We start from the raw sequence: 25,513 nt of genomic DNA on the forward strand, positions 1-25,513 counted from the left end.
TTTTTTTTATTATTAAAGAGGTATTTTTTACCTTCAAACCTTTTACCTTTAAGCTCAAAACTGAGTCAAAACCCATTTAGCTACGCTCATAACATTTTGAGTGCGTAATTAGCTTTTTTTTTATATTAAAGAGGGGGTTTATCGTAAATTTTAGAGGGGGTTTTAAAATCAAAATCTTCCTTAACTGTGCTCTTGGAATTAGGGGATTTTCGTTTGCATTTTTTTTGTTTTGTTGTATAGAAGAGGGGGAGTTAACTGCAAAAACCCCAGGTAGGGGGTTTAAAACTCAAAACCCCTGGTAGGGGGTTTTAAATTCAAAACCGTTAGTAGGGGTTTTTAAACTCGAACCGCTCTGGTAGGGGTTTTAAACTCGAACCCCCCTGGTAGGGGTTTTTAAACTGGAACCCCCCTGGTAGGGGTTTTTAAACTCAAAACCCCTTTGGTTGTGCTAGGGCAAGTGATGGTTTAGTATTAAAATCTCACCTAAAATAAACAAAATCAAAGCAAAAAATCAGTCAGATTTTATTTCGGGGGGGGGGGGGTTTGAACCCCAAGAACCCCCCCCCCCTGGCTACGCCCATGGTCTCTATGTAGGTCTAAAGGAAGAGGAGAGGAAATACACAAGAAGGCATTCGTTGGATTAAACCTATCTAAAACCATATCTAAAACTATTTTAATTTTAGGTAGAGAGATTGCCCTTATTATTCTTCAACGCTCTGCCAACCAGTTAGTCAAAGTTCAGCTGAGTTAATGTGCTTGAGCAGCTCAATCTTCTTCTTGTTTACCCACATATAGGGTTATAACTTTATATAATGATTACACTGAACGGACATGCATTCAAAACAGACAGACAACACTAACACCAGATTTACTGTATAAACTAATATTTATTAACTGTACAGCCGTATAAACAATCGTAATTAGTTCAAGAACAATTCTTGCAAAAGAAGTCATTCGTTTGGTTGGTGTATGTTAGGTTTTATTTTAGGTATAAATACCCAACAGCGATGTTCTCATCCAACCACTCCACCTGGACCTCCACTTCCTGACGAGAACGGGCATTGGGCATTGCCTTTCTGTTCTGGGTGCTCATGTCTTATGTAGAGAGATTTCAGAGCTGGGGATTCAAACATTGACTTTTAACATTTCATACATTTCAATCTTTCTTTAAAGCTATCCCACAACCTTGTCTTTCATTTTGTAAACATTTGTTTGGAATTACTTTTGTAAACATTTGTTTGGAATTACTTTTGTAAACATTTGTTTGGAATTACTTTTGTAAACATTTGTTTGGAATTACTTTTGTAAACATTTGTTTGGAATTACTTTTGTAAACATTTGTTTGGAATTACTTTTGTAAACATTTGTTTGGAATTACTTTTGTAAACATTTGTTTGGAATTATTTTTGTAAACATTTGTTTGGAATTACTTTTGTAAACATTTGTTTGGAATTACTTTTGTAAAAATTTGTTTGGAATTACTTTTGTAAAAATTTGTTTGGAATTACTTTTGTAATGATAATAGCTTACCAGCAACGGCTCCTTGGAAGGCGGCATTGTAATCACAGGCCACTTCATTGTTGACATAGTTGGAGCGGTCATCTGTGTAGTCATCGTTCTGTCCTGGGCCACCAACCAGAGCCCCGTACAAGACGTGTGGACTTGGCTCCTTCATGGGCATAATCTGTGAGCCACACTTGGCGGGTGGGTTGGGGCATGAACTGCAAGGAAGACAAAACAAAAACAAAATATAAAATTCTGAATCATTCTGAGCCAAGTGATTTCAGAAACTTAAAATTTAAAATACTAAATCGAAAGCTAAGTTATTTAAATAATAAGAGGTCAGCAAATGACCACTGACCTGGCTCTGTGATGAGGCCTCAATGGGTACTTGCTACCGAAACCTATGACGTAGCTGAAGCCCGTATCACCAAGGGCGTAGTGAATCTGGCACATGGCCCATCGTCGATACTCTTCTGGATGCAGACCAGTGTCAGCTGCTAGCAGGGCAGCGAAGGCCATGTTAGCTGTAACCGAAACGTTAAGTAAGTGTAATTATTTCTTGGTCACAAATTGGATGAACTATGTCCAAAGTATTAGGCAAATCTAAGTATTTCTTGGACACAAATTGAATGAACTATATCCAAAGTTTTGAGTCAATCTAATTATTTATTCATAACAAACATTACATAGTTGGGAGTGTCAATTGAACTGTGAAAGATTTCGTTTGGCTGACATTATTCTATACCAGGTGTTCAACATTTGGTTGAGAAATCAAAAAGAAGGAAGCTGTCTAAAACATTTCTTTCAACAAGGGAACATTTCTAGACTTCTTTTTATATCAGGCTATGGTCAAGCTGCCCATTTGTAGGCCTATATAGGTCATATTAAACAATATTGGAATTTATATATTTGTCTTTTTTCACAAAGTCAAACCTATGCCTAATTGTTAGATGTAAATGACGTTTTTCTTTGCGTTTTCTTCCTTCAGGTCACTTCGTTTTCTCCTTTGTTTAAGCCACTTTTATCAAAGACATTATTGAGCTATTAGGTAGTCAGTATTAAAATCTTAATTTACCAGGGTTTTAAGAACATTTATGTACTCTTTGTTAACAAAGGACTTGTAAGTTCGGGCTTACATCTATGAGCAACAAAATACAGTGAAATAGGTAAAGAAGAGAAAGTGATATAGAGAAATATTATGGCGATATAAGAAAACTAAGAAAAACGTTAAAGAAACGAATGGAAATAAGAAGACTAGAAGAGATTATAAGATACAAAGATACAATAAATCAATGGCATGAACTTTAAATTGTTGCCAATAAAATAGCTCAAGGCTAGATGTTGATCTTCATAACCGCTAGTTAGCTGCCAATATGATTTTATTTTAATACATCATTTAATTTTGTAATGTCTGATATATGCAAAACATATACAAAAAAAATTCCGAATTTCATTAGTACAACGTTGATTTATTTTAGACGACCAGGTGTTGCATTTAACAAAGTGACTGACTTAAACTTTACAGCAGGCACTACGTTTGAATAAAGCATCAGAATAAAGAGACGAAACAAATTGATGAAGGAGTCAACAGAAGTGTCCCAAAGACCGCCATCCTCCCCCTCTTAAGAGAAAAAGAAATGTAAATATCCCAGAAGAGTAGATAACTGAACAACTTTATACTCTGTGGTGGAGGAAATATATACAACTTATGAACTTAGTATTATTTTAAAGAAAATATTCACGATTTAAAAAAAGTAAGTAGTACTATTTAGCTTACATGCATATCTTAGTGAGCCCCACTGCAGTCTGTAGGCTAAACCTTTTGGAGTGTAGGGAATGGAGCCACCTGGGAACCACATCTTGTAGGAACCTTCCACTGCTGCTTTGTACTTGTCCTTCTTGGTGATGTTGTAGAGCAGGACCTGGCCAATAGCAAGACTCTCAGTTTAATGTTAGTCTACGCACTAAACATTATAATTAGCATCCATAGTCTTTGGTCTCGTTCATTGACTATACCCACATAAATGTAAGCAGTAAGATTTCTTTGACTGGATCATATGAAAACAAACTTGATCGGAGAACAAAAAGAATTGAACTTAAGTTTTCAATAGAAATACAGAGACTGTAAGTATTATTTAAATTGAAAGGATTTAACATTTTTAGCAGTAAACAAAACAGAATGGATGGACATTAGGTGGAGTGTAAATTATATATTAATAATTTAAGAAACTTGAGATATATTTAAAAAATAGTTGTTTTTGTTAAATCTTATGTCTAAAGCTCTTATTTATTCTTTTTAAATATCAATTTATATTTTTTTAAATAGTTCATAAGCATATTTAATTAATTGTGGTTAGACTGTTCCCAAGACTTACTTGATTTACGATGGTCTTGTCATCCCAAGACATGCCCCAGGCTGGTAAGTCGTCCAAGTACTTCTCAGCCTCGGTCAAGTATTTGGCTTCCTTAGTAGCTTGATACAGCCAAATGGAGCCCCAGCAGAGCTCATCAGTGAAGTTGTTGGATCTGTGAAGTGAACATACATCAGGTTATTTGAGGGGGGGGGGGGAACACTTTGTCTGAAGTACCAAATTATATCAAATAGTATCATGCTTCAATGGATAGCACATGTCGGGGGTGCCACTTTATGTATGAGTGAAAGAAGCAAGATATTTTGACTCTTTCACTATTAAACTAGTGTATCAGACATACAGACAGACATAGTTAATATAAGCTTTGTAAATGACTCATCTCTAGCAGATGTGTGGTGCTAACGACTCGCAGTCGTGTATGTTTTATTTATTTATTTATAGCTTCTATTTTTTAATAGTATTGAAGATGACAGTTTCATTTTTAGTACTTTTACATTTTTTTCTAATGGTACAAATTTAAAATTTCTTCTCTCTATAAAATAAAAAAAAAATTCAAATCCACAAAACTTACGGGTAAAACCCAGCGGCGGCGCCCACAGACTCACTGTATTTCCCTTTGTGGTTCATTCCGAAATCCCACAACTGTTTAGCATGTTCCAGCAGCGTGTTAGCATAAGTAGGATCTGGGAGGTATAGAACAATGTTAAGTACATCTACGTTAATGACATATTCATTATTTCTTGAAACTTAAAACTTTTTACCATATCAGAATTTTAGCTGAGTTTCGAAGTGTAATTTTGATATATTTACATTAGACTAATGGAGGCGAGGTGGCTGAGTGGTAAAGCTTGATTCTGAACTGGGGGTCCCGAGTTCCAATTGTGGTTAAAACTGGGATAAAGATCTTTAGGGCGCTTCTGAGTCCACCGAGCACCAATGGGTACCTGACATTAGTTGGGGGAATAGAAAAGCGGTTGGTGGTTTTGCTTTCCACATGACACCAACATTAACCGTTCGCCACAGAAACAGATGACCTTTACGTTCGCCACAGAAACAGATTACCTTTACATGATCTGCCTTATAGGGGAACGACTTTATGAAATATTTTGCCTAGGATGACAGTTTAATGTCCTTTCAGTTTTCTTCTACTTATCAACCAAAGTATTATTTGTAAAAGATTGTTATTTTATGAAACAAATGTTAATATAAATACTTGTAGTTAGAAAGGGAATCAGCAAGACACTAAGATGATAAAAAATAGATTTTAAGCCATTTAATATAAGACCTTGCGTGCGTGATATTGATTGCTAATATTTAAAGGTGATTTCACTGTACTATTGCCAGATTCAACAATTATTCACCAGAGATAATATGTGACTCCGTGGTTTAAATTTATCATCCAATTACCAGACTTTAATAAGTGTTCGTAGAGACGCTTACCTTTTTCCTTGAAAGCAAAGTAACCAGTGACAAATGCAGCTGCGGTGTCCATAGCAATATCACTTCCTGGTTTAGAGGCTGTGATCTTGAAGGATGGACGTGGCATTGTCATGAGTTCAGGTGGACCCCAGTAACTGTGGTCAGCACCTCCATCCCCAACCTGTTTTGTTTCACAGACACACGCTTAATTAAGGCTTTGACATTCAAATACAGAGTGGGCATAACACGGTTGGATTTATAACTCGCCTCAAGATCTATGAATTAGGCATGCATTTGTTCTATTAGTAGCTAACTTATACTAAGTTGTCAGGTTCCCCCCAAATAGCTTTGAAATATTTTTCTCATATTGACCCGAATCTGATTAAATTTAAAGAATGGTCAGTACTGCGTGATCAATGCTGGGTTGTTTAGTAAGAATTGTGATGAACAGATCAGAGAAACTTAATATAAGGCTTGAATGTCCCATTGAGTGACAAACATACTGAAGAGAACAATAAAGTACTAAACATCAATAGTGTGATCTCATTCTCAATACCTTACACAAACACATACAAAGTCAAGAACTACTTCAATGAATGGGCAACAAATACTATTAAAAGGCTTATCTAAGGGAAGGAACCGCAAAATCACTGCCATATATCTTTTGAAGTAATGTCTGCATTTTATAAGATAAGATAAGAGATACTAATATATTGTTGTAAACTTGTTCTCCCCCCCCCCCCCCCCGACTGACCATTTTTACCCCACGTGAGAACTTTTTGAATTTTGTTTATGTTTGGAGGCGAAACTGACCTGAGCGAGTGTGTTTAGGTAAAAAAGTAACTAGAGTTATGATCGTGGATTCTTAAACGGAGGATTGTTTTTCTTAAATCGGTTTTGTGAATAGTTGTATGTACATTTCGATTAGGAGGACTGTGGAATTATTTCGATTACTTGGATTATTGACTGTTTGTAGTATATTGTGCTCCGGCGACCAGAAGGATATCGGCGACCTGACAATCGGTGAGTTAACTATCTTTAGCCTACTCCAAAGTCGTAACAACTGGTGTCACAAGTGGGACCCCGCCCACTCTACTTACAATGTCTACTTCTAAACGCCTTCACGAGCTCCAGATTAATGAAATACGAAAGGAGCTAAAGAGGCGAGACATCGTAGCGTCAGGAAACAAAGAAGCCCTTGTTAGCCGTCTGAGAGAGGCCTTGAAAGAAGATGGGTTCGACCCGGACACTCACGAGTTCGAAGTGAAGACTGATCTCGGCGGAATATTGAGTGAAATGAAAAAAGAGCTTCTAGGGTCAATGCAAACAATTGCGACTAGCCAGAAAACAGATATGGAGGAATTCAGAAGTAAGCTAAGGGATGAAATCGCTGCAGTGAAGTCGGAGCTCACAGTGCAGATGGAGCAAAAGATTCAAGTCCTTAGCGACGAGGTCCAGGCAGTCAGAGTTGAGCTGGGCAAGGTTAAAGGCACAAAAGTAAATTTAGGGTCAAGCGAGGCAACTGGAAAAGTCAAGCCACCTATCTTTGATGGTACGGTTTCGTGGACAGTTTATAAAAGACAATTTGAGGCGGCTGCAAAAGTGAACAACTGAAGAACAAACGAAGAAAAAGCCACTGGATTAATGCTTGCGTTACGAGGAAAGGCCACTGAATTGCTCCAGATAGTAAGCGACCAGCAAGATTATGAGGCACTTGTTAGAACTATGGAATTGCGATTCGGGGACGAACACATGAAGGAGGTTTATAGGCTGCAATTGAAGACTCGGCAGCAAAAACCAGGAGAGACACTACAAGAGTTGATGGCAGACATCGAACGACTGGCACGCTTGGCTTATCCGACCCTGACCCAAGAGATCTTAGACGTTCTCGTCACGGACGCGTTTATCGATGGTGTTCATGACCCCGAATTGAAGAAGGCCATCCGATTGAGTGGGAAACGAGAGGCGAGCGATGCTTTGATATACGCCTTATCTTTTGAGGCAGCTAAAGGCACAGCGAAAACGACCTATTTCAGTCGGGGGCTCCATGTGCAGGAGGAGGACCTCACGCATATTATCAGACAGGTGGTGGACACGATAGAGGACCGGCGGTCACAGCAGATGCCCAGGCAGAACAGGTCGGTCTTTCGCTGCTGGAATTGCGATGCCCCTGGCCATATTCAAAGGAACTGTACTCGAAGAAATGCAGGCCGTCTGAGAGGAAGAGATGGATTGGGTAACCAGCAAGCAGCCACCGCCCAATCTCAGAACCAGGAAAACTAGATTCTGCCGGTCTCGTGGGGCGGAGACAGGCAGCGAGATTCACAGGAAGCCCTAGACTTATCATCCCAGTGGCAGTGTTAGGTAAAAATAGAAGTCTGAGTGTACAAGGGAAAGTAGGAGTTCGTTTCTGCAGATTTCTCTTAGATACTGGAGCATCAAGATCTATAATTCACCCTAGTCTCGTAGAAAACCACGTGATTCATGAAACAAGTGGCTATTCACTAAAAACAGCTAGTGGTGAACTGTTGCCGATTTTAGGACAAACCTTTGTAAATTTTGAGATAGCTAACCAACCTTTTAGTCACGAATTCTTGGTCGCCCATATCATGGATGAGTGTATTCTGGGACTAGACTTTATGCAATTATTTGGATTCACGTTGAACATCGGGGGTGGCACAGTACAATATGGGAATCTAGAAATTCCCTTGCTGGGGGACAACATGGAAGAACAGATTAAGAGGGTCTTGGTAACAGAAGACACCATCATACCCCCACAGTCTGAAGCCATTATATGGGGAACAATAGAAGGTAACGATCCCATGTCTATCACAAGCCTCGTAGAGCAGTCAAAGGAAGCATACAGAAGGTTGCCAGTTGGGAGAATATTGGTTGTTAACAGAGAAGACAGGAGTACCTGTTCGCGTTATGAACGTTGACACTCAAGCTTGCAACCTACAAAAGAATAATGTTATCGCCACCTGTTGCCCAGTGGAGCTTATTGCAACGTGTGGTGCGGTGGCCCCTGTAGCTAGTGCATTGTTATGTGACTCTCGAGTTGATCTAATGCTTGGAGATGTGGGCGAGAATCTGTCAGAAGAAGAGTACAATAAAGCTAAACAATTGTTGCTAGAGTTTAAAGACATCATGCCCGACAGTGAAAATGAAGGTGGTCGGACTAATATGGTAACCCATAGGATAGATACAGGTAACACTAGACCAATCCGGCAAACACCACGGCGATTACCATTAGCAAAGCAGCAAGAGGCCGCTCACATGTTGGAACAAATGAAGGAACAAGGAATTATAGAGCCGTCTAACAGCCCATGGTGCTCGCCTGTTGTTCTGGTTCAAAAAAAAGATGGCTCTCTGCGTTTTTGCGTTGACTACAGGGCTTTAAATAACGTCACACAAAAAGACAGCTATCCACTGCCGCGTATCGATGACACATTAGACACTCTTTCTGGAGCTCATATATTTTCAACCCTAGATCTCAAAAGCGGCTACTGGCAAGTAGGTTTACACCTGTGACAAGTCAAAAACTCGCTGTCAGAGTCACTCTAAATTATCACAGCATTAATTATTATTTTTCATTATTTATTTATTTTATTTTAATTATTTCCCCATCCTACCCCTGAATTCTTCACCCGCCACACCTTTTCCTCTCCAGGCTAGACTTAGTTGACCACCTTGGAGATAGCTAAGGCGCGTCCTTTCATTTTTCTGCCCTTGATCGGGGAAAGGTAGACACACAATCTCTTTTGTCTTCCCGCCGGATGTCTGAAGGACGATCGCGGTTGACACCACCTTGGTTTGAATGCAAGTCTCCCCCCCCCCCTTCTTTCACGTCTCTCTTTGATCTAAGAGATGACCCTGGTCAACACACCGCGTGATATTCCAAGGTGCGGCTCCCACCTCGAGTCAAATCCACCCACGTGTAAGATAAATCTTAGCCTAGGACATTTCCTGTGTCCGCCCACACTCTCCAGGCCTGTATATAAGTAGATTTAAATCGGGCCAGACCCTCTTTCATTCTCATACGAGCTGAGCTATCGAGTCTGGACTACTTCATACATTCTTTCTCCTAGAGGAATACCTGGTGGTAAGCCGAACTTAATCACAAGTTCCATCTTAATTACTTTTGTGCTATTTCCATTGGATTTTATCATGTGTATTTTGCTTAGTTCATTTATATTTAATTAGTGCATTGTGTATTTCTCACTGGCGTAAGTAGAAAACATGAACATGTGCTATGTATGTATTTTAGTATTGCATTAATCTATTAATGCTATGTTGCTCGATTGACAGTTGATGCAACCATGTATATATTTGTACATCTTATTTTATTTCCTTTATCTCGGTTGGCCGCCTTGATAATTTTACTAGCGCACTGATACTGCGTCTAGAAAAGAGATACGAGTTATCTCCCCTGTAGTGAATTATCTCACCTTTACTCATTTTACTCTAACGAGAGTTGCGCCCCTTGAATGGACACCCTTTCCATTCAAGTGCGCTCCATTGTTCTCGACCCACGGTCATATGCAAACAAAGCGTCTCGATCGCTGACCACCGCCCAACTCACCCCCCCCCTTTTCTTTCTCTATCCACCTGTGTTGTTTATTTGAGACTATTATTTCCCCTTCCATGTACATTCGTATATTATTATTTCCCCTTTTATGTACATTTCTATATTGCTACTATCTGCCATCTATTTTCCAAATCCCATTTGTCATCATCTCCCCTTTATGCTCTAAAGCAATTTTACCAATCTGACGAATGCACCTCAGTCGAGGGCATCGATAAGATGCATGAGAGACATGTCCTAACTTGTCTTTGTTTATCCGCAGCCTCCCTCAGGTGTCTGCCTATTTATCGGATTACTTACCTGCCTATTTAGTTACCATCGAGAATCACCTACTGGCCTATTTAGGTGCTTAGTGCTATTCAGCACTGTATTTGCTATCAAGAATCACCTATTGCCTATTTGCCTACTGGCCTATCTTTGTGCTTAGTGCTATTCAGCGCTGCACTTTCCTATTGAGCATCATCTACCGCCTACGGAGATCTACTCAACTCTACTACTTGGCGCTATCGGCATTGCCCGCCTATTCGCCAGCCCACCTGTCAAGCTATTAGGCGCGACGTCCCTATAGAGTCAGATCTGTGCGAGACGTCATAGCTACGCCAACCCCCTGCAACTCACTGGACATATCCTGTTACCTACACTGCCCACGGCAGATCAGCTCTGCCCGCAGTAACCTTGTGCCCACGGTATCCGGCCACCCGCCATACTGTGCCCACTACAGATACTAGGACTTGGGACTGAGACTCCACAAGAACTATATCGCCGGCGGCCCTCTATCCGCTAGAGCGCCACCTCCAGCTGCAGAACCTCAAGCCAGGACACAGCCAGCTGCGACATCAACAGGAAAAACCAGCTAAGTCAGAGGACAAAGTGACATACTCTCTTATTATGTGCAAGAGTGATGATTAAACATAGAATATACTAGAGATAGATGCAAACCCTCCCCCTTTTTAATCTTATATGTATATTTATGTAAAGAAATATTCTTTATTTTTAACTTTTGTATCTATCCTTCATTGCCTTGTCTCGTTGCGTGTCTGCTCCCGATTCATATGCTGATAAGTGGGGGTGTGATAGCATTAAAAATAATCATCCCCTAGACATAAAACGTGCCAAACACACGTCACATTTCCCCACCTGTCACAACACCCTGATGACAAACAGAAAACAGCGTTCTCCACGGGAAACGGACTATGGCAGTTTACGGTTATGCCTTTCGGGCTCTGTAATGCACCGGCAACTTTTGAGAGACTGATGGAACAAGTTTTGCGGGGCTTAAATTGGAATGCTTGCCTGGTCTACCTAGATGACATTATAGTCTTCGGAAAGACATTTGATGAACACATACATAACTTGAGGGAAGTGATGCAGCGTATTCGAAGTGCGGGAATGAAACTAAATCCGAAGAAGTGCTCATTCTTTCAGAGGGAAGTTAAATATCTGGGACATATTGTATCCAAAGATGGGGTAAGCACAGACCCAGAAAAAACGGAAGTCGTCAAGCACTGGCCTACACCTACTAATCTTCATGAGCTCAGAAGCTTCTTGGGTCTTTGCAGCTATTACAGACGCTTTGTACCCAGTTTTTCCACTATCGCTAGAGCCCTTCACCAATTGACTGAGAGGAAGACGCAATTTCAATGGACGCCAGATTGTCAAGAAGCTTTTGAGAGATTGAAAGAGGCTCTCGTCTCATCGCCCATGTTGTCTTATCCCCTACCAGGTAATGTGTTTCAACTTGACACGGATGCTAGCAATACAGGGATCGGTGCTGTTTTATCACAGGGAGTGAATGGTAGCGAGAGAGTGGTAGCCTACTTTAGCAGAAGTTTGTCAAAAGCTGAACGAAATTATTGTGTGACTAGACGTGAGCTGCTAGCTGTGGTGGACTCCATTAAACATTTCCACAAGTATCTGTATGGACAAAGATTTAAGTTGAGAACAGACCATGCGGCCCTCCAATGGCTACTTTCCTTCAAGAATCCGGAAGGACAAGTAGCTAGATGGTTAGAAAGGTTACAGACTTATGATTTCGAAACACAACACAGGAAGGGACAAGCCCATTCGAATGCTGACGCTTTATCACGACGACCTTGTAAGCAGGAGTGCAAGCATTGCACAAAAGTAGAAGGGAAAACAAATGCCCTGGATTGTATGCGGTTGGAGCTAAGTGCGTCAGCATCTTGGTCTGAGGAGACGATAAGCAGAGAACAAAAGGATGACAAAGATATTGCCCCAATTTTGCAATGGAAGGAAGTTGGACAACGCCCTGATTGGCACCAAATTTCTAGTACGGGAGAGATTACCAAGGCTTACTGGGCACAATGGGACTCTCTGGTGATAGACAACGGCGTCCTAAAACGGATTTGGGAGTCCACCGATGGGACCTCGACACGAGTACAACTAGTTTTACCAAAGATTAGAATCCCAGAAGTGCTACATGAAATGCACAACGGCTCCACTGGCGGTCACTTAGGCGTTAACAAAACGTTAGAAAAAGTCAGGCAAAGGTTTTATTGGTGTCGTTACAAGGAAGACGTAGAAGATTGGTGCAGGAAATGTGACCGGTGTACGGCAACTAAAGGCCCGCAACGTCGAACTAGAGGACCCTTGCAACAGTACAACGTAGGTGTCCCATTTGAGAGAATCGCACTGGACGTAGCTGGACCTTTTCCTGAGACTAACAAAGGGAACAAATACATTCTCGTGATAATGGACTATTTTAGTAAATGGCCAGAAGCTTTCGCGATGCCCAACCAGGAAACCACAACAATAGTCGATATTTTGGTAGGACATTGGATTAGTCGGTTTGGTGTCCCAATGGAGTTACATTCAGATCAAGGACGCAACTTTGAATCTAATCTGTTTCAGGAGATTTGTAAAATCCTGAATATCGAGAAGACGCGAACCACACCACTACGCCCTCAATCAGATGGGATGGTAGAACGCTTCAATCGTACGCTGGTCCAGCACCTGGCTAAAATGTCAGCAGAACAGCAAAATGATTGGGATGATTACATTTCCCTATTCCTTCTGTCTTATAGAGGAGCAGTGCATGCAACTACAGGATACACACCAGCCAAATTATTGTTTGGTCGAGAACTTAGGATGCCAGCGGACCTCTTATTTGGACAGCCAGGAGATTAACCAACAACGGCAAGCGAATATGTAACAGGACTTCGAAGGAGACTAGAAGAGGTTCATGCAGTTGCAAGGAGTAGGATAAAAGACAGTAGCGACCTTATGAAGACCAGATACGATAGAAGGGCCAATTCTACGGGGTTTGTAGAACATGATCTTGTCTGGCTATACAACCCCAAGAGAAAGAAGGGAAGATCGCCGAAATTACAGAAAGACTGGGAAGGCCCATATCGGATTGTGAAAAGGATCAACGACGTTGTGTACCGGATCCAGAAGGGCCCTCGAACCAAATGCAAAGTGGTGCACCTAGATCGGTTGAACCGTTATTGTGGAGATGATGGAGAGTCTGTTCGGGACGCACAGACCTAGGGAGGGGGCAGTGTTGTAAACTTGTTCTCCCCCCCCCCCCGACTGACCATTTTTACCCCACGTGAGAACTTTTTGAATTTTGTTTATGTTTGGAGGCGAAACTGACCTGAGCGAGTGTGTTTAGGTAAAAAAGTAACTAGAGTTATGATCGTGGATTCTTAAACGGAGGATTGTTTTTCTTAAATCGGTTTTGTGAATAGTTGTATGTACATTTCGATTAGGAGGACTGTGGAATTATTTCGATTACTTGGATTATTGACTGTTTGTAGTATATTGTGCTCCGGCGACCAGAAGGATATCGGCGACCTGACAATCGGTGAGTTAACTATCTTTAGCCTACTCCAAAGTCGTAACAATATTTATTGTGCTTCAAATGATTTGATTCCTTACCTGAACGTAGAGCTCGTTCGGTTTCACGTGGCACTTGAGGAGATAGTCCAGTGGCCATTTAATGCTCTCCAACATCCACTGGGTCTGTCCAGCAGCCTCGTAGGCGTCGCGGTAGAGGAGATAGCCCCAGGTCAAGATGGCAGTGGAGTAGGCCATGGGGAAATTGAACTTGACGTGGTCACCGGCTGAAAGAAATAATATAATGTTATAGTTAAACCAGGAATCGGGAGTGCTGCAATCAAGATTTCATCTTTTCCCCCTAGGCAGATTATTTTAATTAAAACTATCAGCATAGAACTTACCATCGTACCAGCCTCCTGTCAGGTCCTCCCCTGCTTCCCCTTTGTCTCCCAGAGCTGAGTCACCTCTCCAAGGTATGCGGTTATTGGGTGGTAGTTTGCCAGACCTCTGGGCCTCATAGAAGAGAATAGACTTGTACAGGACATCGTTGTAGTTGTATTTAGAATTGTCAGCTGAAGAAAGAGAGATGAATCCTTTGGTAAACAAGGGCCTTTTTTTTTTAGGGACACGGAGCTACCTAAATGTGAGTTTTTTCGTAAAGCTTTTATGTGCTAATAGCTTTTTTAAATATTCATGAGCTAGAAAAAGTCACTCTTAACATTTTAAGATAAGATAAAGTTCTAATTTATTTATGCTTTCATTATAGAAATGTTGAACAAATTCAGCAGAAGTAAAAGGCGCTTGACTTCTGAACAGAGAAATCTTCAACTTGACTAGTTTTTTCACATCCAAAATTTTTAGGACGCCGCCGAGTCCAACCAATTCTGATAGGCTCCTGACATACATGGGAGAAGTAAAAACTGTTGTGCTCAGTGGCGTAGCATCCATGGCGCGAGAGGGTTCAATGAACCCGGGCCCACGACCATTACGAGCCCACAGCCTGTAGCCATAACAACAATGACTCTTGACCAATTAGGGCCCACATGAGATGAAGTGACCGGGAATGAAATGACCAAAGATGAAATGTCCGGGAACCTAGACCTAAGCGTGCGTTTAAGGTGACAATCGTTTCCATATCGTCCCATCTTTTCCCCCAAGTAAGTTTATAAAGCCATTGTTAGTATTACAGGAATGTGGGGAGAGGAGGGGATGGGGAGATTTTGGTTAAAAAAATATGAATGTGTTGTACAGGAGAAAACAATGGAAAAAGGGTGAGGGGACGACAACAACAATTATGTCTATAGTCTATTTCGATACAGCTGTTAATTATTCAATTTTCTCAAAGCTTAATTGTTGTTAAATTTTATTTTGTATTTAAAATATTGTAAAATATACATTGCAAGGTAAACACACAGAGTTAATAATATCAGTGGCGTCACTAGCGTGGGTGTCACCCTTCACACACACACACACACATATTAATTCCCTTTAATTAATTCCCTTTAATTAATTCCAATTATTTCATTAGCCATAATGCAAATACTTTAAAGGCCTAACTACCAACATTGTTTAATTGTTAAATAACTATAAAAGGAGTGTCGATTCTATTTTAGAATTTCATTGTCTATTACAGTTTATCTATAGATCTATTTTACAACAATGCAGCCTTAAGTAAATTACCATGCTTTTTCCTTGTCTGTATTTAGGACTTGAAAATTTATCAATACATGTTAAAGTCGTAAAAAAAAAGCAGTAAATGAGGAAACAGACTTAGGGAGCAGGTTTATAACAAGATCTAGAAGAAGGAGAGAGATTACTACATTGATCATGGAATAGTTCCATTCTCTGACCAATGCTTAGTATTGGCTTGAAACCTGGTTCATAGATCTTAAATAAAGTTAATACCTTTATATTTACACAAAAACCTCAGAAAATTGCTAAGAATATTGAAATTTGACAGGAAATCAAAGCCACACAGATTCCAAACAAGATTATAGGCCTGTTGGGCAAAAATACCGCTACTTTAGGACATCCATTCAGCACCATTTGTCTCTTTCATTAGCGGCTGCACTCAAGATATATAAAAGTTGATTAAATTAGTATTTTTCTTTTTGATACTGTTTAGTGATATTCGATGACAGAACAACATCCAAAGATAGCAATTAGGTCATTACTAGGTTTTCATATAGGTGAGAACAAGACGTCTGCAAAATTGGCCGAACAAATGCTCCAAGTAATTAAAAAATCCCCCATCTATCCTTAAATAAACTGCGAGGCTAAAGCAATGATGGTGCTTCCAATAGGACTGGAGACTAGAATAACCTGCGGGCATTGTTTCATCAAAACAAGCCGCTCGCGCAATTAGAAATAAATGCATTGGTTTCTTACTTTGCTACATACAAGGCCAGAATAATGTTAGTAAATTAATATTCCAACTATTTACTGTTAAATAATAGACGTAGAATTAGATACTAGCTTGTATCAATGTTTCTAAGTTTGACACCTAGAAGTGTTTCAGGAATGTCAATGTGTCGAATGGAAACTAGAACTCATAAAACAATTCTTTATATATTTGAAACTCCCTTAACTCGTTTGATTATGTTAAAAAAAATTTTTACAAACATTGACTTTTAATTCGTGTTGAAGTTCTGCTTCAAATGTAATAAGATTATTAAAAGCTACTCTAATTGCATTGGAATGTCTTTTTGGTAAATGTACCGATGCATTCAGATTACTCAATTGTTTTGTCACACATTACACTCGTCTTATTGGGGTAGGGGGGCCCACCAATATATTCTTGAACCCGGGCCCACGGGTACCTTGCTACGCTACTGGTTGTGCTAGACACCTTGGGTAGCCGTTGGTCTTCACAACAGCTTTACATTATCTGCCCCATAGATCACAAGGTCTTTCTTTTTTACTTTTCATCAACTATTATATATGATATATATCATCTATGACTAATTTTCCATCTGCAAGGCTGGCAATTGATTGGAATCCGCAAGGAAAGAGGAAAGTTGGCAGGGCCAAGCAAATCTGGAAGAGGTCAGTCATCAGCAAGACATAGGACATAGGGATAACATGGGAGTAGATGAAGAAAGCTGCTCAGAGCCGAGCTCAATGGAGGGGTGTGGTTGCTGCCCTGTGGTTCCCTGGGAGTTCACTGGATTAAGTAAGTTCTCAGACCTGGTTACGGAATACTTAATAACAATAAATACTCACTGTTTGGGACGGGTGTCACATGGAGTGTGTCTTTACCCATGTTAATCAAGACAGCTGAGCCAGCGATGCCCCCTCCGCCATACTGGGCATCAAACCTGATGTGCGAAAAAAATCAAAGTACATTAAATGGAAATACTAGTAGATTGTTGTTGCTGGTTTGTTTTATAGTACAAGTAAGTAACAGACTGAAACAAAGAGTAAAGTATTAAGTCTGTACTAAGGTGAATGATTCATAGAGTGCTGATCGTCTGAATGTGTGAGCCTATGTAAAACCAAAGATATTAGACCATCATATTAGTAGATGGCGTATGCATGATTGATGGCTACATATAAACATAAGTACATGACATGTATGCATGATTGATGACAACATATAAACATAAGTACATGACATGTATGCATGATTGATGACTACATATAAACATAAGTACATGACATGTATGCATGATTGATGACTATATATAAACATTTAACACATTTATGCAAACGGTTTTAGATTTTTTTTCAAAAAAAAATTCTTTTTTTTTACATTTGTATTGCTAAATTAAGTAAGTTCTGTCATACTAACTACTACACAAAAAATGTTAACTACGTTAAGTTGGACATAATTTAAATAATTAGTTTTTCATATTATCGCATGAACTGTAGCGCTCTGTAGCACCATGGAACACTCAGCCAAAGGGAATTTTTTTTTTTTTTTTTTACCGAAAGGTTTTTTACTTGAGGATTTGAATAAGAGATTGACCCTATACAAAACAATTAGATCAATTATATATTAGTTATAAGACATCAGTTAGGCCATGTTCACATGTAACATCACATTCACTTTCACCTATCCATTGGTCTGCTAGATCGCTGGGGAACCACACGAGATCTGTTAACCTTTTTCTCCGTCCTTTGTTATTCTGATGTCCTTTCTGAAAATGTTGAAACCTGCCAATTTACCTGCCTGGCTGACCACTTCGCGGGCCGATTTTGAGTTTGTGTTTCCACACAAACTGTCTTTGTAACCTTGTTTGAGTTATGTTTATTCATATTTTGCATCATGATAAAAAGTGACATTTCTCTTAATATTGTCTCAATCTCTAACGTCAATGAGGTTATATAAGGACCGCATTTAGACGTCATGGTGTCGTATGTGGTTTATAGAGCCTTGAGCTACCTCTGCTGTTTCTAAGCTCAATCAAAGTTTTTTCTGATTCCATTCATTGACTTTGTTTCCCTGTGTTGATTCAGACCAATAGTCAAGCTTGCTGTCTACATGTTTTCAGGACTGCCTGATTTTAACCCAAATGGTGCTCTTACAATAAACTTTCCTCTTGCAATCCATTCCCAGCTTCCTGATCGAAAGAACAAATTGTTTTCTAGGATCTAGTCAGCAATTTGTAGCCTAGTTCCACAGACAATCTGGTGTCACTCTGTTCAATTTGGAAAATATTTTCATGCATCCTGCTATGTCCTTCACTGTCTTTGGTAATAACTATATAAACCTAAGATCAATGGATAAATGGATTATCAAGGTTGTGTGTGTGGAGGGTGGGGGAACATATACAAAGACTCTCGCCCCTTGTTGTTTATTTTCTTCCTAACATGCTTTTTGAGTACATAAAAAGACAAATTCAGAAATTTTCCCAGAATGGAAAAGCAAATGGAAACTCGCACAAATACAGAAAGTAGAAACTTACTTGAGGTGAAGCTTACTTCCGGCAGGGTAGGCGACGTGTTCTGGACGATTGACCACAACCCAGTTTAGGTTGTCAGCAGAATGAGACAAGACGTCACCGACTTCAAACTGAAACAGAATGAGACAAGACTTCACCGACTTCAAACAGATCCTGTTTTTATTGTATAATCCAGAAAAAAAATTCTGTGGACCACAGTTAATGAGTGTCATGTGGCCAGCACAACGACCAACAACCTTTACTTGTCCCCAATTGGTGTTGGGTACCCATTAGAGCTGGATGGACTCAGAGGCGCCCAAAAATCCTGAAATTAAAAATCCCAGTCTTCGAATCCAAACCCCCGAACCGAAGCCAAGCGCTTTACCGCTCAGCCACCAAGACTGGCTAATACATTATAACATATAGGCCTAAATATTATAATGTATTCATTTATATTTAATGTTCTATTCACTAACATAAACTGTTTATTCGCTGACATAAATGTATTCCATTACATATTAGAATGTATTCACTTACATTCATCATCTGCTTGACGGGTTTGTTGAAGGTGACATTGATGATCCAACCGAAGATGTTTTCCGGGACGGTGAAGTCAAAGTATCCCTGGAAGTTGTCCGGATTGTTGATGTTTACCGTGAGTGTGGCCTTCTCGCCGTCACCAGAGGGCAGCACAACTGAAACAGAGTTCAGAGATTGACACAGTTGGCCAATGAATAATTAGTTTACATTTAAGGTTGATATTACATTCATATAGAAGAATCAATTTTTTGTTTCAGTGACTGTTCAACGTTCAGTGAGAACACACTTCGTAGCAACTCATTACAAAAAATTATAGTATATTGAGAGAGAGAGAGAGAGAGAGAGAGAGAAGAAATAAGAGTGATAAATCAATAAAAATGTATCTCTAGTGAAATGTAGTATGTTACACTTACATGGGCGTGGAGTGGTGGTTGGCAAAGTTTGACCAGGGGGAGCTGTGAAAGAAAGAAGTCAATTTTGGTTTACAAAATAGGAACGCACGTACATTAGATATAACTTGTCTTCAAGTCTGAAGATAAAGTAGGGATTCAGCATTTCGTCTACAGAAACCAATCTGACCTACATATTTTGCCTCGCCAACCCAGACTCTGCACCTGGCTCTAATAACCTTCCGATAGAAGTCTTTACATAAGTAAACGATTGACACAATATACGAATGTTCATGAGAAGATAACTCCTAACATACAACATGGTGGCTATGGAAGTGATCTGTTATGAAACTTGCATCCCTGCCAACTGATATGAACTTTGTGACCAAAGGTAGCTCACTGGTGTCTCTTTTATTTAATTTATTTTCTTTCGGTCTTGATTGAGCCTGATGCTCCTTACCGATGGGTCTTTTCAACAACAGTACCCTAACAGTTTCTTATATCATTGTATCAAGTACTGACCTGTCTTGACGGTGGTAGTGACCACTACACCACCTCCAGGTTGACCACTTAGAGAAGCTGTTATGGTTGGGTTGATATCACCAGTTCCTAAAATGATAATGAAATACTTATTATTAACTGAATAAATATATTATCTTAGGTGCTATTATTTGAAATACTTTAGTATCGAGCTATCATACCCTGAAATAGTAACACATAGATAAAACACTACTGACTGAAATATTTTTAAAAATCGTTAAGTGGTAGTAAAAAAAACAGGATCGATACTACTGCCGAAGAAAATAATAATGTATTGATGCCTCTATTAGCAGTAATAATAAAATAATAATGTGAGCCTTGCCCGTACATGAAATAAAAGTAAAACATTTGTAAAAGTAAAGGATTAGCGCCTACGTTGTTCTTCCGAAAAAAGGTCTGGTCATAAAATCTATAGTAGATGATCTATTGTCGGGTGTGTTTTGAAGGCAATTGATATTTGTCCAATACAGTATTTCTTGATGTAAATGTGGTTAAGAGTATTTGCATCATTTATAAATACAAGATTTTACTTAGGGACAGTAGTTGTTTTTTTTTATACATTTTCCCCTCCACGCCTGCATTTCTCTTGCCACTAACTCCTCCCACCCCCCTTTTCCCGTTCGAGTTAATTTAAATCCCCTTGAAAACAAATAAAAAAAAAAACTGCTTCACAATTGTAAACAACATTCGTATTTACACCTTCTTCGTTTTGTTACGCTTGGGGGGGAAGGGGGGGGGAGAGAGTAGATTGATGACATTGTAAAGCTAGACACAGGACCAGGGCCGGTCCTACAGATTGCGGGGCCCTATGCGAAACGGATCGCGCGGGGCCCAGTCTGGGTAGGGATAAGGATAATAAGTGAAAGTTAAAATTTTGTTAAATGTGTCTTCGCATTTTATTCATACTTTACTAAGTACAAAATCACGGTCAAATAATTAGCTTTACGAGCCATCTACAGTAGATAGGAGTTTTCTTCAAACAAAAAGCCGATAAACATTCAGATCTGCCTTTTAGATTTACTATCAACTCGCAAAATATCGCTTTTTGTTTTTTTAAGAAGTCGAAATAGATTTAGATCTATATGTGATTGCCAGTGACTATTAAAGAAAGCTGACAATGCCATTTTTTTTAATCGCGAGTAGCATTGGCGTTTTCCATATCGAAAGACACTCCGAAATGACAATTTTTTTTTGTTTTTAAGGAGATTTGCATGCTTTTTCAGAAGATTTTAATAATTACTTTTTCGTAGGCCTACATTTTGCAATTTCAGAATTCCAGGAACCCTTTAATAGTAAGTTAAAATGGTTTAATTTAATAATTTACACATAGAATTTGCGCGGGGCCAACGAAAGTGCGGGGCCCACTGCGGCCGCATATGTCGCAGTTGCCTAAGACCGGCCCTGCACAGGACCATAATATGTTTCTGATATAAACAAGCAAAATATTTTTTTTAATCCTTAAAAAAAAAAGTTTATCAAAGGGGAAGAACTCCGCTCTTACAACTATATCTCTAAATAATGTTGAACCAGCTGGTTAATTTTTTAATTGATTCATTTTCATTTCTTGATCTGAGAATGGGTGTGGGAGAAATAATGTGTACAATTATCTAACCAGATAAAACCCTACATATTTAGCCATATATGTGAATACTGAAGGAATAATTTCCTATGTTAATATCAAACAAAATAATAAATTGCCTGTAATTAATTGACCAATGTCTACGCCAATGAATAATTGTGCAGAGTTTGAACTTTACCAGAGAATGAATGTGGGAGAAATAACGTGTACACATTTTGTACCAGACAGACAGACAGAGTGAGTTGTTAAAAGCTTGTACAAATGATGAACACCAACATAACAGCATCCAAATGACCATGTTACACATAAGTTCCACGTTTTTGACTTAGAGAGAGAGAGAGAGAGAGAGAATACTCACCGTGACCTTGCATCTGAATACACAGCCTGTCACCGACATGCTCATCCTTGTTCCAGTTTTTATTGGTGAGTACATAAGTCTTGCCGCCATCTTTGGTCTCTTGAATTTCCGCCGTGTACACCTGAGGCATCATTACATCCATTTTGTTAATATCTCGCTTCGAAACTTTGATTAATACCTCATAGTTTAATTTAATATATATATATATATATATATATATATATATATATATATATATATATATATATATATATATATCAATATAGCTGAAGATCTTCGTCAGTTTCTTGTCCTTGTCAAAAAAATGTGTTCGAGTGACATAAGGAATTGGACAAACTTTTTATTTATTGATTAGAGCAGAACAAGTCTGAGATAAAAGATGACATGTTGGCCCATCTCTTTTAGGAATGTCGATGTTTGGAAAGTCGATGTTTGGAAGGTCGATGTTTGGAAAGTCGATGTTTGGGAGGTCGATGTTTGGGAGGTCGATGTTTGGAATGTCGATGTTTGGAATGTCGATGTGATGAAGCAATATAAGAAGTTAATGGCCAAGTTAGTGAGAACTTAAAAGAAAAAGTCAAATTTAACCTTCAGCTAATTAAAAATAATATTTTCAGCGATGATTTACACTCAGTGATTGTAAGCAATCGAAATGTATTTTGTAGATTTCAACATTCATGTATCATCTAACAGTATGTTGTAGGGTAGTTCTTATATAAAACTGTGTTATATATCATCTCAAAGATCAAGTCATCAATCAATTTAAAAGGTCGAGTCATAGAACAAGTTAAAAAGCAAGTCACAAATCAACTAAAGAACCAAATCATAGATCATTAAACATTAAATTGTTATCAGTGATTCTTATTCGTAACACTACCAGCAACAGCCAAAGCGAATAAAAAAATTGTGTGTTGTCCTTAAAAGATGTATATTAAATCGTATTTTAATAAATAATACGTCACTGACACATTTATAGACTAAAATACCTATTTGTATTCAAGAAAATGCTTATAATTTAAAAATCTACGTTATAGATCTAAGTAACTAATTTAACAGTAATACTGGGATGCTCATTAATAATAATCCTTTTAATCCTTACATCCAGACTGCTGATGGGCTGGTCAAACTTCAGAGTGACCGTCCACGAATGCAGCTCTACAGTAATGTCAAAGCAGACCTCCGCTTGAAAGCCCCCATTCCAGTGGTTCTGGACTGGAACAGTGATGTCCGCCTGCACTGACCACAGGCCCACCAACAGTATCACACACGACCCCAGCAACCTTTTCAACAAAAACAAATAAAGGGAGATTAATTCTCAATGTGAATCATAAAATAGAACCATTTCAAACAATGATATTAAAAAGTTGTCAACTTTCTTTTGCAACAAAGATTTTCTATCAAAGTAAACCCAATTAACTAATTGACAAGACTAGAAAGCAATGTCAATCTATGCAATTTTCTATACTTAAACTAAAAATTGTATCGTAATAATACACACAAGATTATTTGGTAGTTGGCTATAAGGCTATAACGGTTTATGAAAGCCACAAGACTCACCACAGAGTGCAAATACCTAATAGTTCAAGAAAAACATGTTTTAAAAGAACTTATTTTCAGTTTTAATTTTAAGATACCTGTTTGTCTTATTTGTGAAAATAAAATGAAAGCTTTTACACCTGGTAAGTCATGTTAGTTGTACTCGTTTTACACAACTGGTAAGTCATGTTAGTTGTACTCGTTTTACACAACTGGTAAGTCATGTTAGTTGCACTCATTTTGAAGATGTCTTGAATTGCGAGACCTCAATACGTTACGTTTGATGTTGCGGCCTTGACAATTTGAATCAATCCCGAACTACAGCCCTAGGTAATCCGACCAGCGTTTGGGCTTTGAATGACTTTGACTTAAAATCATCGTTCAATTCAACGTGTCCTAGATGCTGTTCTTTATAGATATCGACTACATATACAGAAAATATCTAAGCAGGTGTACCCAGGAGTAAAAACAATACAATCTAATTACCTCATCATTAGTCAACGCTGCTGAAGACCTAGTTTACTTTGAACGGAATCTTGAGCAGTATTTATATTTTATGGACTTATCTTTCAGCCTACACGCGAACCTGGCATTACTAAAGTCAAGATGGTCGTTTTGAATTGGTTCGTTTTTTAAAGTCTTAAGATAAGACAGTTTCATGTAGTGCAATGTTTACTCCAAATTCGTCGTTTGTAGTTTTTTTTTATTTGTTGATCGCAATTTTATTTATTTTCTCATTTATTTATTAATTGTGTATGTGTTCAGGATGTGGACATTTATTTTTAGGACTCAAATACGTTTCTATATTGCGTGTGGGAGAGGTAGAGAGAGAGAGAGAGAGAGAGTAAGCGAGAGAGAGAGAGAGAGAGAGAGAGAGAGGATGAGAGAGAGAAAGAGAGATAAGGAAGAAGAAGAAGATGGAAATGATACAGCAAAGTAATACCGGAGATTACTTCTAGTTCTATGTATTATTCTCATGGTTTTAAAACAAAAATGATAAAAGAAGAAGACCAACCATTCCATGTTACATCCATGTATTTTTTAATTGGCTTGCCTCCCGTAGTTGGCAGGACTTCTTCATTTACCAAATAGTGTTTTTTTTTTTGTTTATCTCAGTCATCTAAATCTGTGTGTGTGTCTGGGGGGGGGGGGGGGGGTTTATCCCATGTTGAGGCCTAGGATATACAGACGTGTAGAAACGTATCCATGATCAAGGATCAACTGTGCATGGTCTTTGTGTTTAAAGGTCTTTATTTAGTTGCTACAAATCACGGGAATCGACCAAAGTATGTGGGAGGAGATAGCACAAGACCGGTCAGCATGGAGACAGACTGTACATGTTGGTATGAACTTCGCCGAGTGCAAAAGAAACGTATCAGCCAAGAGAAAGAAAAAGAGATCTGCCCTATCAGCTAGCCCTAGGACAGATGCATATACATGCAAGAACTGTGGCTAACTCTGCCGCTCCAGAATTGGCTTAATCAATCAGACCAGATTCTGTCTTCTAGCTCCTCGAAGGTTTCTGCATTCCTTGCAAGAAGTTCCGATTTGGATTCTTCATTTCAGACATTTGCATTAGAAACATTACAACTTTTTAGTTTCTTTTCTTTTTGTTTATTTTGTTTCATTGTGTGGGTGTGTGTTTCTTACCATAAAGCTGCTGACAAAATTAGAATAATTAATTAAAGTGACTTTTGGAAAAAGGAAAGTTCATAATAATTGATGTGAAAATGTTAGCGTGTTAGTGACAGCTAGAAAATAACGTCAGACGTCAAGAGAGAAAGAGAGTATGCAAATGTTTAGATTCACATTATCCAACAAAGTTTAACAAATTAACATGTGGACAGATTTATTAATTAATTAACAATAATCACAAAACAGAAAGAGCAACAGAGCAAATAGTGGACTAAAAGAGAAGTTCATTTCTTCCAACTCTGGCCTTGTCCTGTAACACAAATTCAAAGTAATGTATTCCATTTTTTTTTCTTATCTGAAGGTCAATAGTTCA

General features: G+C 38.9%; 1 protein-coding gene across 1 annotated transcript; it reads right to left on the reverse strand.

Annotated features, from left to right (window-relative positions):
• Positions 1-867: 867 nt before the first annotated feature.
• On the reverse strand, positions 868-24,121 carry LOC106057041 (endoglucanase 4-like). Its single transcript, XM_013214069.2, has 17 exons — positions 23,992-24,121; positions 23,069-23,249; positions 21,970-22,090; positions 20,015-20,101; positions 19,517-19,558; positions 19,101-19,258; positions 18,588-18,694; positions 16,903-16,997; positions 14,082-14,252; positions 13,780-13,964; positions 5,316-5,475; positions 4,447-4,558; positions 3,879-4,029; positions 3,281-3,425; positions 1,862-2,027; positions 1,531-1,721; positions 868-1,117 (listed from the first exon to the last, which is right to left on the reverse strand). Exons 1-17 carry the CDS (start codon positions 23,997-23,999, stop codon positions 1,014-1,016), a joined length of 2,184 nt encoding a protein of 727 aa, XP_013069523.2. The 5' UTR covers positions 24,000-24,121; the 3' UTR covers positions 868-1,013.
• Between the last annotated feature and the right edge of the window lie 1,392 nt (positions 24,122-25,513).

This window comes from Biomphalaria glabrata, chromosome 3, assembly GCF_947242115.1.
Source record: "Biomphalaria glabrata chromosome 3, xgBioGlab47.1, whole genome shotgun sequence".
NCBI classification, from domain to species: domain Eukaryota; kingdom Metazoa; phylum Mollusca; class Gastropoda; family Planorbidae; genus Biomphalaria; species Biomphalaria glabrata.

Bases quoted from the DNA above. Each gene is read 5' to 3' on its own strand.
- LOC106057041 (XM_013214069.2), bottom strand. The intron at 16,998-18,587 runs GTAAGTTTCTAC...TTCGCACATCAG, and splicing joins GGAAGTAAGCTTCACCTCAA to GTTTGATGCCCAGTATGGCG. The intron at 13,965-14,081 runs GTAAGTTCTATG...TATTTCTTTCAG, and splicing joins GACAGGAGGCTGGTACGATG to CCGGTGACCACGTCAAGTTC.